This window comes from Onthophagus taurus, chromosome 6, assembly GCF_036711975.1.
Source record: "Onthophagus taurus isolate NC chromosome 6, IU_Otau_3.0, whole genome shotgun sequence".
Taxonomy (NCBI): domain Eukaryota; kingdom Metazoa; phylum Arthropoda; class Insecta; order Coleoptera; family Scarabaeidae; genus Onthophagus; species Onthophagus taurus.
The window spans coordinates 612,586-625,165 of record NC_091971.1 but is presented as its reverse complement, the minus strand read 5'-3'; the positions used below and the strand labels follow the sequence as shown (position 1 = coordinate 625,165).

Below are 12,580 nucleotides of genomic sequence, written 5' to 3'. Positions count from 1 at the left end.
CCTTTATTTATTTTGAAAAGAAGTTTGTTTATGCTAACCGATCGCTTATTTGATCGCCTTCATGGAAATGTTTGAAAACTTTCCGACTACTTTAAATTAGCGTTTAAAAATATCAAAAATTCTACTTAATTTTGACGTTTACTTTTTGACTCAAACGTCATTAAAATAAGATAATACCAATATAAATTAAACGAAATGATTCTGTTTTAACAATTCAACCGACATTTTTTTAAACCGTTATATATCATTTTTAAGCCACAAAACAGTTTGAATTCTACCCAAAAATCAAAATTAATTAATGACAAATTTAAATTTAATTTGACATATTTTAAAGTACCATTTTTGACTAATAGATGGCATAACCTTTAAAATCAAACTCGCGTGTTTTAATGTCAATTTAATTTTTTTGAGGTTATGTATTTACCTTAAAATCAAAATAGTATTTGAAGCGATTTATATTTTAAGATCATGTCAAGTGGAGGTGTTTGTAAAATAAAACCAGAGTAAGTAAAAAAAGTTAACAAAGATTTCTGCATTTATCTGTTTTGTAACTTGAAGATTTGTGATACGGGAACATCCCAAAGAAGTTGCAGAAGAATGTGTATCAATCCCTACATCTAATAATGAAGCGGAAGAACCCAGCGCAAAGCGTAAAAAATTATCGAAATATGAAAAGAAGAAATTAAAAGGGCAAAATAAATCAAGGCCTGCGTTTCGTTGCGATAAATCTTTAGAATTATGTAGCACACTTATGAATCTTCTTGACGGAGAAAATATTCCTGCATGCCCAAGAAAAAATTGTCCGACGTTACATGATATTGATGAATACTTGGAGAAGAAACCACAAGATATAAGTTCGAAAATTAAAAATTTTTTAGTTTAAGTTATTTTATGTAGATTTTTTAGATGAAACATGTTATAACTTTGAAATCCAAGGTGAATGCAGCCGAGGTTTAGGCTGTAGATTTGGGAAACAACACATAATTAATGGAAGAAATATAATTAATACTCCTAAAAAGTTAGAATGGCAAGAAACTGGATTGAAAACAATAAATCAACTTAAAAATGACGTTCAACAAGCATTGCGTAAAAGAACCTACAATTTCGAGATAGCTCAATCAATTGTTGAGTATAACAACAATAAATATCGTCAAGAAAGTAATGAAAGAAACGATCAAAAAGTTCAAACGTTAGGCGCAGTTACCGACGAAGACATCATTGCCCTTCTTAAACGAGAAAAGAAAAAAATTGATTTTAAAAATAAATTGGTTCTTAGCCCATTAACAACAGTGGGAAATCTTCCGTTTAGACGTATCTGTAAAGAATATGGTGCTGATGTTACTTGCGGAGAAATGGCTATGTGTTCGGCTCTTTTACAAGGAGCTCCTCAAGAATGGGCGTTGGTTAAACGACATCAAAGCGAAAATATTTTTGGGGTTCAATTATGCGCCAATAATCCATATTTATTCGCAAAATGTGGCCAATTATTAGAAAAAGAAATCGAAGTCGACTATATTGATGTTAATTTAGGTTGTCCGATTGACTTGGTTTACAGAGAAGGTGCTGGTTGTGGATTATTACGTAGACCCAAAGTTTTAGAAACATGTATTAGAAGCTTATGTGATGTTTTAACAATTCCTGTTACAGTTAAAACTCGAATGGGAATTTATAATAGTGAAAATATAGCTCATAATTTAGTAAGTAAAATAATTTTGAGGTTATGTAACATTTTAGGTTAGGTAACCATGGTAACTGTGTGATTTTGAATTTTTAGGTTCCTAAATTTCAAAGGTGGGGTGCAGCTGCAGTAACAATTCATGGACGAACCAAAGAACAACGTTACACAAAACAATCCGATTGGAATTACATAGAGGAATGTGCTAAATCTTCACCAGAGTTTCCAATAATTGGAAATGGTGATATTTTGTGTTACGAAGATTACAAAAACGCATTCATAACGAGCCCCAGTATATCCGCTGTCATGATAGGACGTGGTGCTTTAATAAAACCGTGGATTTTCCAAGAAATTAAGGAACAAAAACTTTTTGATATTTCTAGTTCAGAGCGATTTGAAGTTATTAAAAAATACGTAAATTATGGATTGGAACATTGGGGTTCAGATAATAAAGGCGTTGAAACAACGAGGAGATTTTTACTTGAATGGTTATCATTTTTGTATCGTTATATTCCCACTGGATTGTTGGAATGTCCTCCTCAAAAAATTAATGAGAGGCCACCATATTTTAAGGGAAGAGATGATTTAGAAACTTTGATGGTGTCACCTTCCGCTTCTGATTGGATTAAAATCAGTGAAATGTTACTTGGGAAAGTTCCGGAAGGATTTCAATTTTTACCAAAACACAAAGCTAATTCGTATAAATAAAAGATATATTCTAATTTTACTAACATTATTTTCATTTATTACTACTTCCTTGTTGATAAATATTCCATTAAATCATTTAATCCACTAAATTCAGTTCTACCTTGAGGAGGATTATTTTTTGGGATTGTTGGAAGAGCGGAACCAACTTTATGTCGAAAATCTTTCATCTAAAAATTATTAAAAATGATTACTTAATAAACGTAATAAATTTATTATTTTAAATACATCTTTTGCACCGGATATTTTCCAAATTGCATAACATAACAATCCACAACCGGTAAATGCATACAATGTCCCCCAACCTAAAGCTCTTAATGCTAAATTAGCCCCAGTTTCTTGCAATTCTATAGTCGCAACAACTCCTTTATTGAAATATTTGGGATCTCGTTTTCTAGCTGCCGCTAAAGTCGCTCCGAAACCTACAAAGGCAGAAACTCCACTCACGGTTGCTAAAAAAATCGCCGCTACAACAAAAATAATTGTTATTATTTAATTAATTATAAAAGTGAATGCTTATTTTTTTAACCTTTGACTCTAAATGCTTTATCTTCGCCTTTTTGTATTGATTCATTTTCATTTTGGGACATTTTTACGATATTTTAGGTTATGATTTATTAATTTAGGTTAAGTTTCATTCACATTGTTTTTGAATTAAAAAAATCATATTTTAGCATAATTGAGGTTTGAAATATTAATTATTAAACAGTTTTTTCAATTAAACATAAAAGATTATGCGAATTTAATGATTTAAAAGTAAAATGTAATAAATATTTTAAATGTATGCTTTGAAGTTAGTTACAAATAATTGTTGAAAATTGGCTATATAATAAATATATTGTTGAAATTGTATTTCTTAATGGTATTTATTAATGGCAAGAAATTAATCATAACAAATTAAGTAAAAAAGCGTTCCTTAATTGTGTTTAAAATTCGCACATATTCCACCAATTGTCGGCCATATTTGTTGTTTGTGTATAAAAGCGTGTTGTGACAAAATATAAATACTGGACTTTTAAACGAATTTCAATAAAGAGATGAAGATGAAACTGGTGGAGAACGTCGTAAGGAGTTTCCGAGTGGCGAAGGTGTTCCGTGAGAACACCGACAAAATAAACAGCATAGATTTTTCCCCAAACGGCGAAACATTGATATCTTGTAGTGAAGATGACCAAATTGTTATTTACGATTGCGAAAAAGGCACACAAGTCCGTACAGTTAATAGTAAAAAGTACGGGGTTGACCTCATACATTTCACCCATGCCAAAAACACAGCAATACACAGTTCAACGAAGGTTGATGATACAATTCGATACCTTTCTTTACATGATAATAAATACATCAGATACTTTCCTGGACATACAAAAAAGGTTACTTCCTTATGTTTATCACCTGTTGAAGATACCTTTTTATCAGGTTCATTGGATAAAACATTAAGGTTATGGGATTTACGATCACCGAATTGTCAAGGTTTAATGCATTTAGCAGGAAAACCTGTTGCTGCTTATGATCCTGAGGGGTTAATTTTTGCTGCCGGTGTAAATTCCGAATGCGTTAAATTATATGATTTAAGGTCGTTCGATAAGGTACAATAACGATAATATTAAAAATATAATTAATTAAAATAATAATTTTTTTTTAGGGACCTTTCGTTACTTTCAAATTAACCCAAGAAAAGGAATGTGATTGGACGGGTTTAAAATTTTCTAGAGATGGAAAAACGATATTAATCAGCACAAATGGCTCAATTATTCGTCTAATAGATGCTTTCCATGGAACCCCACTACAAACTTTTACAGGACATTTGAACAATAAAGGAATTCCAGTTGAAGCATCCTTCAGTCCAGACTCTCAGTTCATTTTTAGTGGATCAACAGATGGTCGAATACACGTTTGGAACGCTGATACAGGATACAAAGTTTGTGTATTAAATGCCGATCATCCAGGTCCTGTACAATGCGTTCAATTTAATCCAAAATATATGATGTTAGCATCTGCATGCACGAACATGGCGTTTTGGCTGCCTACTGTAGATGAAACTTAAATATAATTCTTTCAAAATGTTATGGGTCTGAAAGAAAAGCATTTTGATGATTTTTAGTTGTTGAACTGAATTAAGAATAAGAATATATTTTGTAAGAGATTTTATGGTATAAATATGTTTAGGATAGGATAATTTAAAAAAAAGTTTGATTTAATAATTACAATTATTATTGTATACATATATAATTATTGGTAATGTTATAAATTAATATTTTTTTGTGTTTTAATATTAATTTAGTTAATAATACGATAAGATGAATAACACACAGAATATTTAATGTCAAAATTGAGTTATCCGTATTATGTACTTTGTAGTTAGGAATAATTATTACTTTTAATTATTACTTCATGTGCTTTTCAATCAGACAACTCCGAATTTGCTGTTAAATAACTGCCAAAAGCCTCCCAATTTTAAAAATAAACTTCACATCTTTTATAATCTTATTTGTTTATATTTTGAGTCTAATCTTAAAAAAATCCTCACAATATTTGTACGAATGACATTTTAAAAGTGCACTTATTAAATTGGTTCCTAATTATTATTTTTTAATTATCTATACTTTTAATGTGATAAATACGTTTATCCTCATCACTGATAGAAGATGGAGCCCCCGATAAAGGATCGCGCCCCTCAAAAGTCTTTGGAAAGGCAATAACATCACGAATACTGGTTACGTTTAAAATAGTGGCTAAAAATCGATCCAAACCGAGGGCGATTCCACCATGAGGTGGACACCCAGATCCCAACATCTCAATAATATGCTTTAATGAATCTGGGTTGATATTTAGCATGGTAAAGATATCTTGTTGGAGTTGTGAGTTATGGATGCGAATTGATCCACCACCAATTTCGTTACCATTTAATACCAAATCATATGCAAGTGACCTAACCTAAAAAATTTAAAAAAAATCGTTTAAAAATGAATTTGAAAATAAAAACAAGATTTTTTTATGGTTACTTCTAATGGATTAGTTTGCAGTAAATCAATATCTTCTGGATGTGGCGCTGTAAAGGGGTGATGAACGCAATTCAAACTATTTTCTGTTTCACCTTCTTCGAAAAGAGGAAAGTCGTAAACCCACAACATATGCATTCCTTGTTTACGAATTTTGTGACCTTTTTCTTCCAAAGCATTTACATAATCCAAACGAATCTTTCCAAGTAATGATACCTTACACACAAAAAAAAGCGTTTATTAACGCTGATTAATGTTAAATTAATCATAATGTTAACGTAAAATTCTAGTTTTACACTAACACTCTTACTAAGTAGAACTAACACTATACCTAAAACTAGAATTAGCCGCACGTCTCTAAAGACGGCTAAACCCGAATGATTCTAGTTCTTGGTATAGTGTTAGTTCTAGTTTTACACTAAAATTAACACTATACAGTAAGACCTTGTTTAACGCTACCTCGATTAACGTTGATTTGGTATAACGCGGTTTGTTGAAAACCTTAAAAATGCTTAAAATATAGCCGGATTCAAATTATTGCAGCATTTCATTGATTCGTATACATTTGGGAAATCTTGGATCACAAGATTGGTTCCATTCAAAATTGATTTACCACACATTTTTGTCCATCTATAAAACGTTACTGTGAAATAAATAATTTTGAACCAAAAGCTCTATTACTACTGTAAGTCCAAGTCATCCCATCAACCTGTCGAACTTAAACACTTGCGTTCCAACACTACGTCGTTAATTCAGCTAAAGGACCAGGGAGTTATTGCAAATTTTAAGGCACATTATCTTCGTCGTACATTTCAACAATTTATTGATAAAACAAAAGGTGGTGATAAAGAAACAACCCAGTAAACAAGAAACCTCTGTGAAACATTTCAATTTTAACGTACAGTGAATTAAATGAAACATCTTAGAACTACGTTTCATATACGTGACAGATACGATTTTTACGAAACGTATCTAAAGATATGTATCAAATACATTTCAGTAGAAATATTTATGAAATATCATTAAAATATGTAGCAGAAACATTTCATTTGAAACATTTCGCTACAAATGTGTCTGAAACATGTCTGGAATATCTTCAGCACCGCCTGTGAACGTATGTACAAACATTAATTAATGTTTGTAAACAGAACTAACCTAAGGTAACATTCCTTCACGGTTTAATTGACAGTTCAAAAGAAAACTTCACGCTATAATTGCCATTACTAATTGCCAAAGAAAACTTCACGCTATGATTAATGTTTGTAAACAAAACTAACCTTACGTAACATTCCTTCACGGTTTAATTGACAGTTCAAAAGAAAACTTCACGCTATAATTGCCATTACTAATTGCCAAAGAAAACTTCACGCTATGATTAATGTTTGTAAACAAAACTAACCTTACGTAACATTCCTTCACGGTTTAATTGACAGTTCAAAAGAAAACTTCACGCTATGATTGGCATTACTAATTACTAAAGAAAACTTCACGCTATAATTAATGTTTGTAAACAAAACTAACCTTACTTAACATTCCTTCACGGTGTAATTGGCATTTCAAAAGAAAACTTCACGCTATAATTGGCATTACTAATTACTAAAGAAAACTTCACGCTATAATTAATGTTTGTAAACAGAACTAACCTTAAGTAACATTCCTTCACGGTTTAATTGGCATTTCAAAAGAAAACTTCACGCTATGATTGGCATTACTAATTACTAAAGAAAACTTCACGCTATAATTAATGTTTGTAAACAGAACTAACCTTACGTAACATTCCCGATCGTGACTACGCCAGAAAACATGAAAAAGCGGATAAGAAATGCATGCAGAAATAGTATCCAAGAAAACCTTTTAAGATGTAAAGAAAGTTTTAGTAGAAGGGTTAATAAATATATTGAAGTGGGTGGGGAAATATTTGAACATTTATTATAAATTTTATACTTGTTGATTAATAAACTATTTGAATAAAAAAATTATTTAGATTTTGTCTCACGTTAAATGGACCAACTGTATGTATGGATATGTAGTTTTGTACTTTTATGTAAGTTATTCAAATTTTAGTAAAATTTCTTAATCTTGAACAATCATAAAAAAATTCTCATCTCAAATTAAAGACTATGTTTCAATTAAAACACATAATAATGTGACTACAAGTAAAGAATACCTATTTATTTTTTAAAAATCTTATTGCTATAAGTGAGACCACATGTTGTAATATTCTTTTTATCAAGAAAAAAGTGTAGTACATCTTTTGTGGTTTTTCTTTATAAAAAGAATTTTACAACTAAGATAACCTATATCCTATAACCTACTCTTATAACTAATTGTAAGATAAAAAAAAATGTTAAATAGGTGTTCTTTACTTGTAGTCTGAAGAAGCTGGGGATCTCTGCGGAAACATCACAAATATATGTGTTTTAATTGGAACAATCTCGTTTGAGAAGAAAAATTTCTTTAGGTTAGTCAAACATAAACAGAGATAAAAAAATCAAAAATACCGCATTAATATGGCTTAAATTTAACTTTATATTTAAATGACCTACATAAATTATTAGAATGTTTATGTTTAATTTGTTTACAAATAAGAATTTTATTTTAGTTACCAATTTAATATATTTTGTATAAATATTTACTAAATATATTTAATGCATATCTACTCTTATACTTACTTTATTTGTCCTAATCAATGAGAAAACAGAATCGTAGAAATTATTGATTGATAATTATGAAATTTGGCACAGTAGGCGTAAGTAATAAGTATAGCACTTCCATTATTAGTTTTCCTACCTTAAGGTATGATTTTGTTGCAGCATCCACCGTCTGCGCCCCGGGTGGTATGCTCAGAAATGCTTCCTCAGCATATGCATGTGTTCTGATGAAGCATGTATGAGCATGTTGTCTGGGATGCAGATGCTAAAGGCCAACAAAATTATATCTTCAAGTTTTCTGATACTAGTAATGTAATGTAAACGTAAACAAAACATTTCAGAAATAATTCAAAACCGTTATTGAAACATTTTAGTAATGTACCGTAATTGTCAACTGTATGTTGCAGAAACATTTCAATAGAAACGTTTCAATGAAACATAAAAAGGGCCGGACATTAGCAATTTCAGAAACGTTTCACCTATGTTTCAGAAATATGTCGAAGAAACATTTCATGTTTCAATAATATGTATCAGAAATGTTTCTGAAACGCAAATTTGTTTACTGGGAAAAATTATGCAAATTTTAGAAAAAATATAACATCCTGGATGTCATAGGATCAGATATCAACAATTAATCATTGTCTTAAAATAAAATATCTAAAACAACTCGTTGCTATGGTTACGCATGGCTACTGATATTTTTCTACCTCAAATGAATGGAAAATGATGAAACTTTAAGCCAATTTTTCTCGAAAATTTTCTTATGCAACTAATATTAATTTTGACTGTACCAAATTCAGAAAAAAATCCTCTTTCATATTCCGTAATAAAAATGGGGGATTGCTATTTGAAAAAAATAGCAATGACGTCATAACTAGCTTAAAAATGGCGGAAAACATTTAAAATCTATACCAAAAAATTGAAATTCTTAGACCCGTCTCAGAGTTTCTCTATAAACCGTTTTTAATTGTTTTAACGAATTTATCCGCTACTTTCGGGAAGCACTGTACAGGGTGGTTCAAATTCGATGTCCGAATAGGCTAACTCGGAAACTATAAGAGTTAGAAAAAAAGTAGCTTACATGTCATGATCTCGTTTTAAAAGTTTAACATATTAGAATGTTACATATTAGAAAATAAAGTAAATTTTATATAAATTTTTAGTAGAATAATTTTTAGTTATAATACCGTAATTTACAGGAAACTGTAAATTTAATTTCGTCGACGACACTAGATGGAAATTTTATAAAAAAAGTTTATTTTTAGCTTTATTCTAAAACAATCAGAAATAGACCTATCTAACCCCATATTTTTGTAATCAGAAAAAAATAAAGAATTTAATAAACGAATAATCAGTGGTTGTTTCCATTTAAAAAAATGAAAATTGTCATGATATCTCAAAATCTAAAACCGAAAAAATTTTTTTGTCTACATCATCAAATTCTCTGTAAAAAAGTGTCCATATAATGTCTTAGTTATAATACTCCACCTAGAATAATAACGAAGATAATTGCACTTGCTGGTTTTACGATATTTTCAATTTTGGCCTCTAGGGGAAAAACAAAAGACAATAGCGCTATGAGGTTTTCGGCATTAGCAGTTTCTCGAAAAACGAGATCATGACATGGAAGCTACTTTTTTTCTAACTCTTATAGTTTCCGAGTTAGCCTATTCGGACATCGAATTTGAACCACCCGTACACAGGGTGATTCACATAAGAACCGACACAGAGCAGGGACATGTAGAGGACAATAAATTAAGATGATTTAGCGCAATTTATCTCTATACTAAGTTGTTCCCCTGAGGAGTTATAGGCCTTCAAAGTTGGGCCTTAAATTTTTAAATCATTGAATATCTTCGTAATACATTAAGCTAGAAACACCAAATTTGGTATACATTATGAGTGTACTGAAGGTATTAATTGGTAGCAAATTGAGACCAATTATGGCATTTCAAAGGGTTGATTAAGGGTGATGGTCTCCTAAATTTTGACAGATTTTTTTAACCTTTTTGGTGGATTTAACACATTATTCCTCATTTCATGTGAAATTTAATTCTAAAACTTTTTTTACTCTTATTATTTTTTAAAAAACATTGTCGTTTTCATAGAAAACTCAAATAACTAAAGACACGTATTTCGTTAATGCTACATAAATCATCGAAAATTCAGTAGTCGGCTGTGAAATTTTACGTCAAACTTGACAAATAGGTTATAAAATTATTTGACAACAAGGTTTTATAACCTATTTGTCATTTTAAGTTACATTACGAAATAAGTGTCTTTAGTTATTTAAGTTTTTTAAAAAATAATAAGAGTAAAAAAAGTTTTAGCATTAATTTCCACATGAAATGAAGTAGTAATGTATAAAATCCGTCAACAGGTTAAAAAGATCTGTCAAAATTTAAGGTACCATCACCCTTAATCAACACTTTGAAATGCCTCAATTGAGTTCAATTTGCTACCAATTAATACTCTTGGTACATTCATAACATATACCAAATTTGGTTTTTCTAGCTTAATTTATTACGAACATATTGAACTTTTTAAAAATTTAAGAGCCAACTTTGAAGTCCTATAACTCCTCAGGTGTATAACTCAGTATAGAGGTAAGTTACTTTAAATCAACTTAGTTTATTGTCCTCTACATGTCCCTGCTCTGTGTCGGTTCTTATGTGAATCACTCTGTATATTATATTTTTGCAAATGTTTATGTTATACAAAATAACATAAATTAATTTAAAATTAAAGTATAGCGCTCTTATCTTCAGGAACGCATCTACCGCGCTAAACGAGGTCTTACAGTATTTAACAATACATTATTATTATAATTCTTACCGCTGCCTTTTTTGGTCCATACACCAAAAACACAACACTTTCATCATCTAAAAAGTATCGATTATAAAAAGTGGTCGCAACCTCAGTACTCAATAAATTCGACATTTTCTCAATCCATTCATCCTTATTCGCAACTTTATTTTGCACAAATTTCACGTCGCGATAACCTTTCGCGAGATCTGCAAACTTTTCTTTTTGCGATTTCGTAAAAATATTTAATTGTCCAGGAAAAACCAAGCAAAATGAGTGCATATTCGGTGAGCGATACTTAATGTTGGCGTTTAAAACTTCCGTACAATTCTTCAACTACAAAAAAATCTTTTCATATTTTTATAAACCCACATTTTTAGATATGCTAACTTCATATCCAAACCTTATATCCGGCTTATCAGTTCCAAATCGTTCCATGGCATCTTTATAGGTGATTCTTCGAAACGCTCTTGGTAAAGTCGATAAGAAATTAGGCCAACAATGTTGAAATAAATCTTCGATAACAGACATAACACCTTCCGAGTCTGTGAAAGACATTTCAAGGTCTAATTGAGTAAATTCCGGTTGTCGATCTGGTCTGGAACCTTCATCCCGATAACATCTAGCTACCTGGAAATAACTATATTTCACTTTTTAAATTTTTTTATGTTAAGTTTTAAAATAAACCGATCAACAGCTCCAGCCATTAACATTTGTTTAAATTGTTGGGGGCTTTGAACAAGTGAATAAAATTGTCCGGGAAATCTCGTTGGAACAACAAATTCTTGAGCTCCACCTGGAGTGGCTTTAAATAACGTTGGAGTTTCAATTTCAACAAATCCAACTTTGTTGATTAAAAATTCTCGCATTTTCATTAATATTTCGGAACGAACACGTAAATTTCTTTGCATTTCATGAAATCTCAAGTCCAAGTAACGATATTGCATTCGAAGGGATTCTTTGGCTTTTTGAAACTCGCGAATATTAAACGGTAAATTATCTTTTGACTTGTTTAAGATAATTGCCTTATCGATTAAAACCTCGATTTCACCCGTTTCTTGATTTTTATTTATCATATCTTGGGGTCTTTTTATTACAATTCCTTCAACTTTAACAATTGATTCATACGGTAATGATTCAAATAAATCTTGTAAATCTGCTGCCTAAAATTAACGCATTTTAAATAATTATTAAGCTAATTTAATGTTTATTAAAATACTGTGTCTTTAATAATAATTTGAGTGTGCCCATATCCATCCCTAAGAACAACAAACTTTTTCATACGCTGATATTCAACCCAACCACATAAAATAACTCTTTCACCAACGTTTTCAATCCTTAATTCCCCACAAGAACAAGTCCTTTCTGTGTATTTATTGTAATTTTTAACCATTTCTTGAGGAATTTCATCATTTTCGTCGATTAAATACACTCCTTTTTTCGCTTTGAAATTTTTTTCGTTTAAAATAATCTTATTATGCAGTGTTCGGGTATAAATATTGGTGTTTAAAAGCTAAAAATTACGATTCAATTGAAATTTATCAAGTTAATTGGAAAATTAAGCTTTACCTTAATGGATTTGTTGAGGGAAAATAACCTAAAAACTTTTTTTATAATCATTATTAACGTGTTTTATTGTGGCTTAAGGTTTGTACTCATTTATTAATCAATAAAATTACACAATTTTATTATCACCGGTGATTGTTTATAACTGTCAAAAAAGATATTAAAAGTATCTAGTGATT

General features: G+C 30.3%; 4 protein-coding genes across 4 annotated transcripts; 2 read left to right on the top strand and 2 right to left on the bottom strand.

Moving 5' to 3' along the window:
• The first annotated feature begins 193 nt into the window (after positions 1-193).
• On the top strand, positions 194-2,402 carry LOC111419774 (Dihydrouridine synthase 3). The gene is made up of 4 exons (XM_023052639.2): positions 194-503; positions 559-854; positions 907-1,697; positions 1,775-2,402. The coding sequence occupies exons 1-4, from the start codon at positions 469-471 to the stop codon at positions 2,381-2,383; spliced, it is 1,731 nt and encodes a 576-aa protein (XP_022908407.2). The 5' UTR covers positions 194-468; the 3' UTR covers positions 2,384-2,402.
• Positions 2,371-3,050, bottom strand: LOC111419776 (transmembrane protein 242). Its single transcript, XM_023052642.2, has 3 exons — positions 2,910-3,050; positions 2,609-2,847; positions 2,371-2,550 (listed from the first exon to the last, which is right to left on the bottom strand). Exons 1-3 carry the CDS (start codon positions 2,968-2,970, stop codon positions 2,425-2,427), a joined length of 426 nt encoding a protein of 141 aa, XP_022908410.1. The 5' UTR covers positions 2,971-3,050; the 3' UTR covers positions 2,371-2,424.
• Positions 3,051-3,327: 277 nt separating this feature from the next.
• Positions 3,328-4,862, top strand: LOC111419784 (WD repeat domain 82). The gene is made up of 2 exons (XM_023052650.2): positions 3,328-3,966; positions 4,023-4,862. The coding sequence occupies exons 1-2, from the start codon at positions 3,418-3,420 to the stop codon at positions 4,422-4,424; spliced, it is 951 nt and encodes a 316-aa protein (XP_022908418.1). The 5' UTR covers positions 3,328-3,417; the 3' UTR covers positions 4,425-4,862.
• LOC111419783 (aspartyl-tRNA synthetase, mitochondrial) lies at positions 4,569-12,569 on the bottom strand. Its single transcript, XM_023052649.2, has 7 exons — positions 12,405-12,569; positions 12,055-12,348; positions 11,523-11,998; positions 11,226-11,475; positions 10,866-11,171; positions 5,383-5,595; positions 4,569-5,314 (listed from the first exon to the last, which is right to left on the bottom strand). The coding sequence occupies exons 1-7, from the start codon at positions 12,453-12,455 to the stop codon at positions 4,970-4,972; spliced, it is 1,935 nt and encodes a 644-aa protein (XP_022908417.2). The 5' UTR covers positions 12,456-12,569; the 3' UTR covers positions 4,569-4,969.
• Positions 12,570-12,580: the final 11 nt, after the last annotated feature.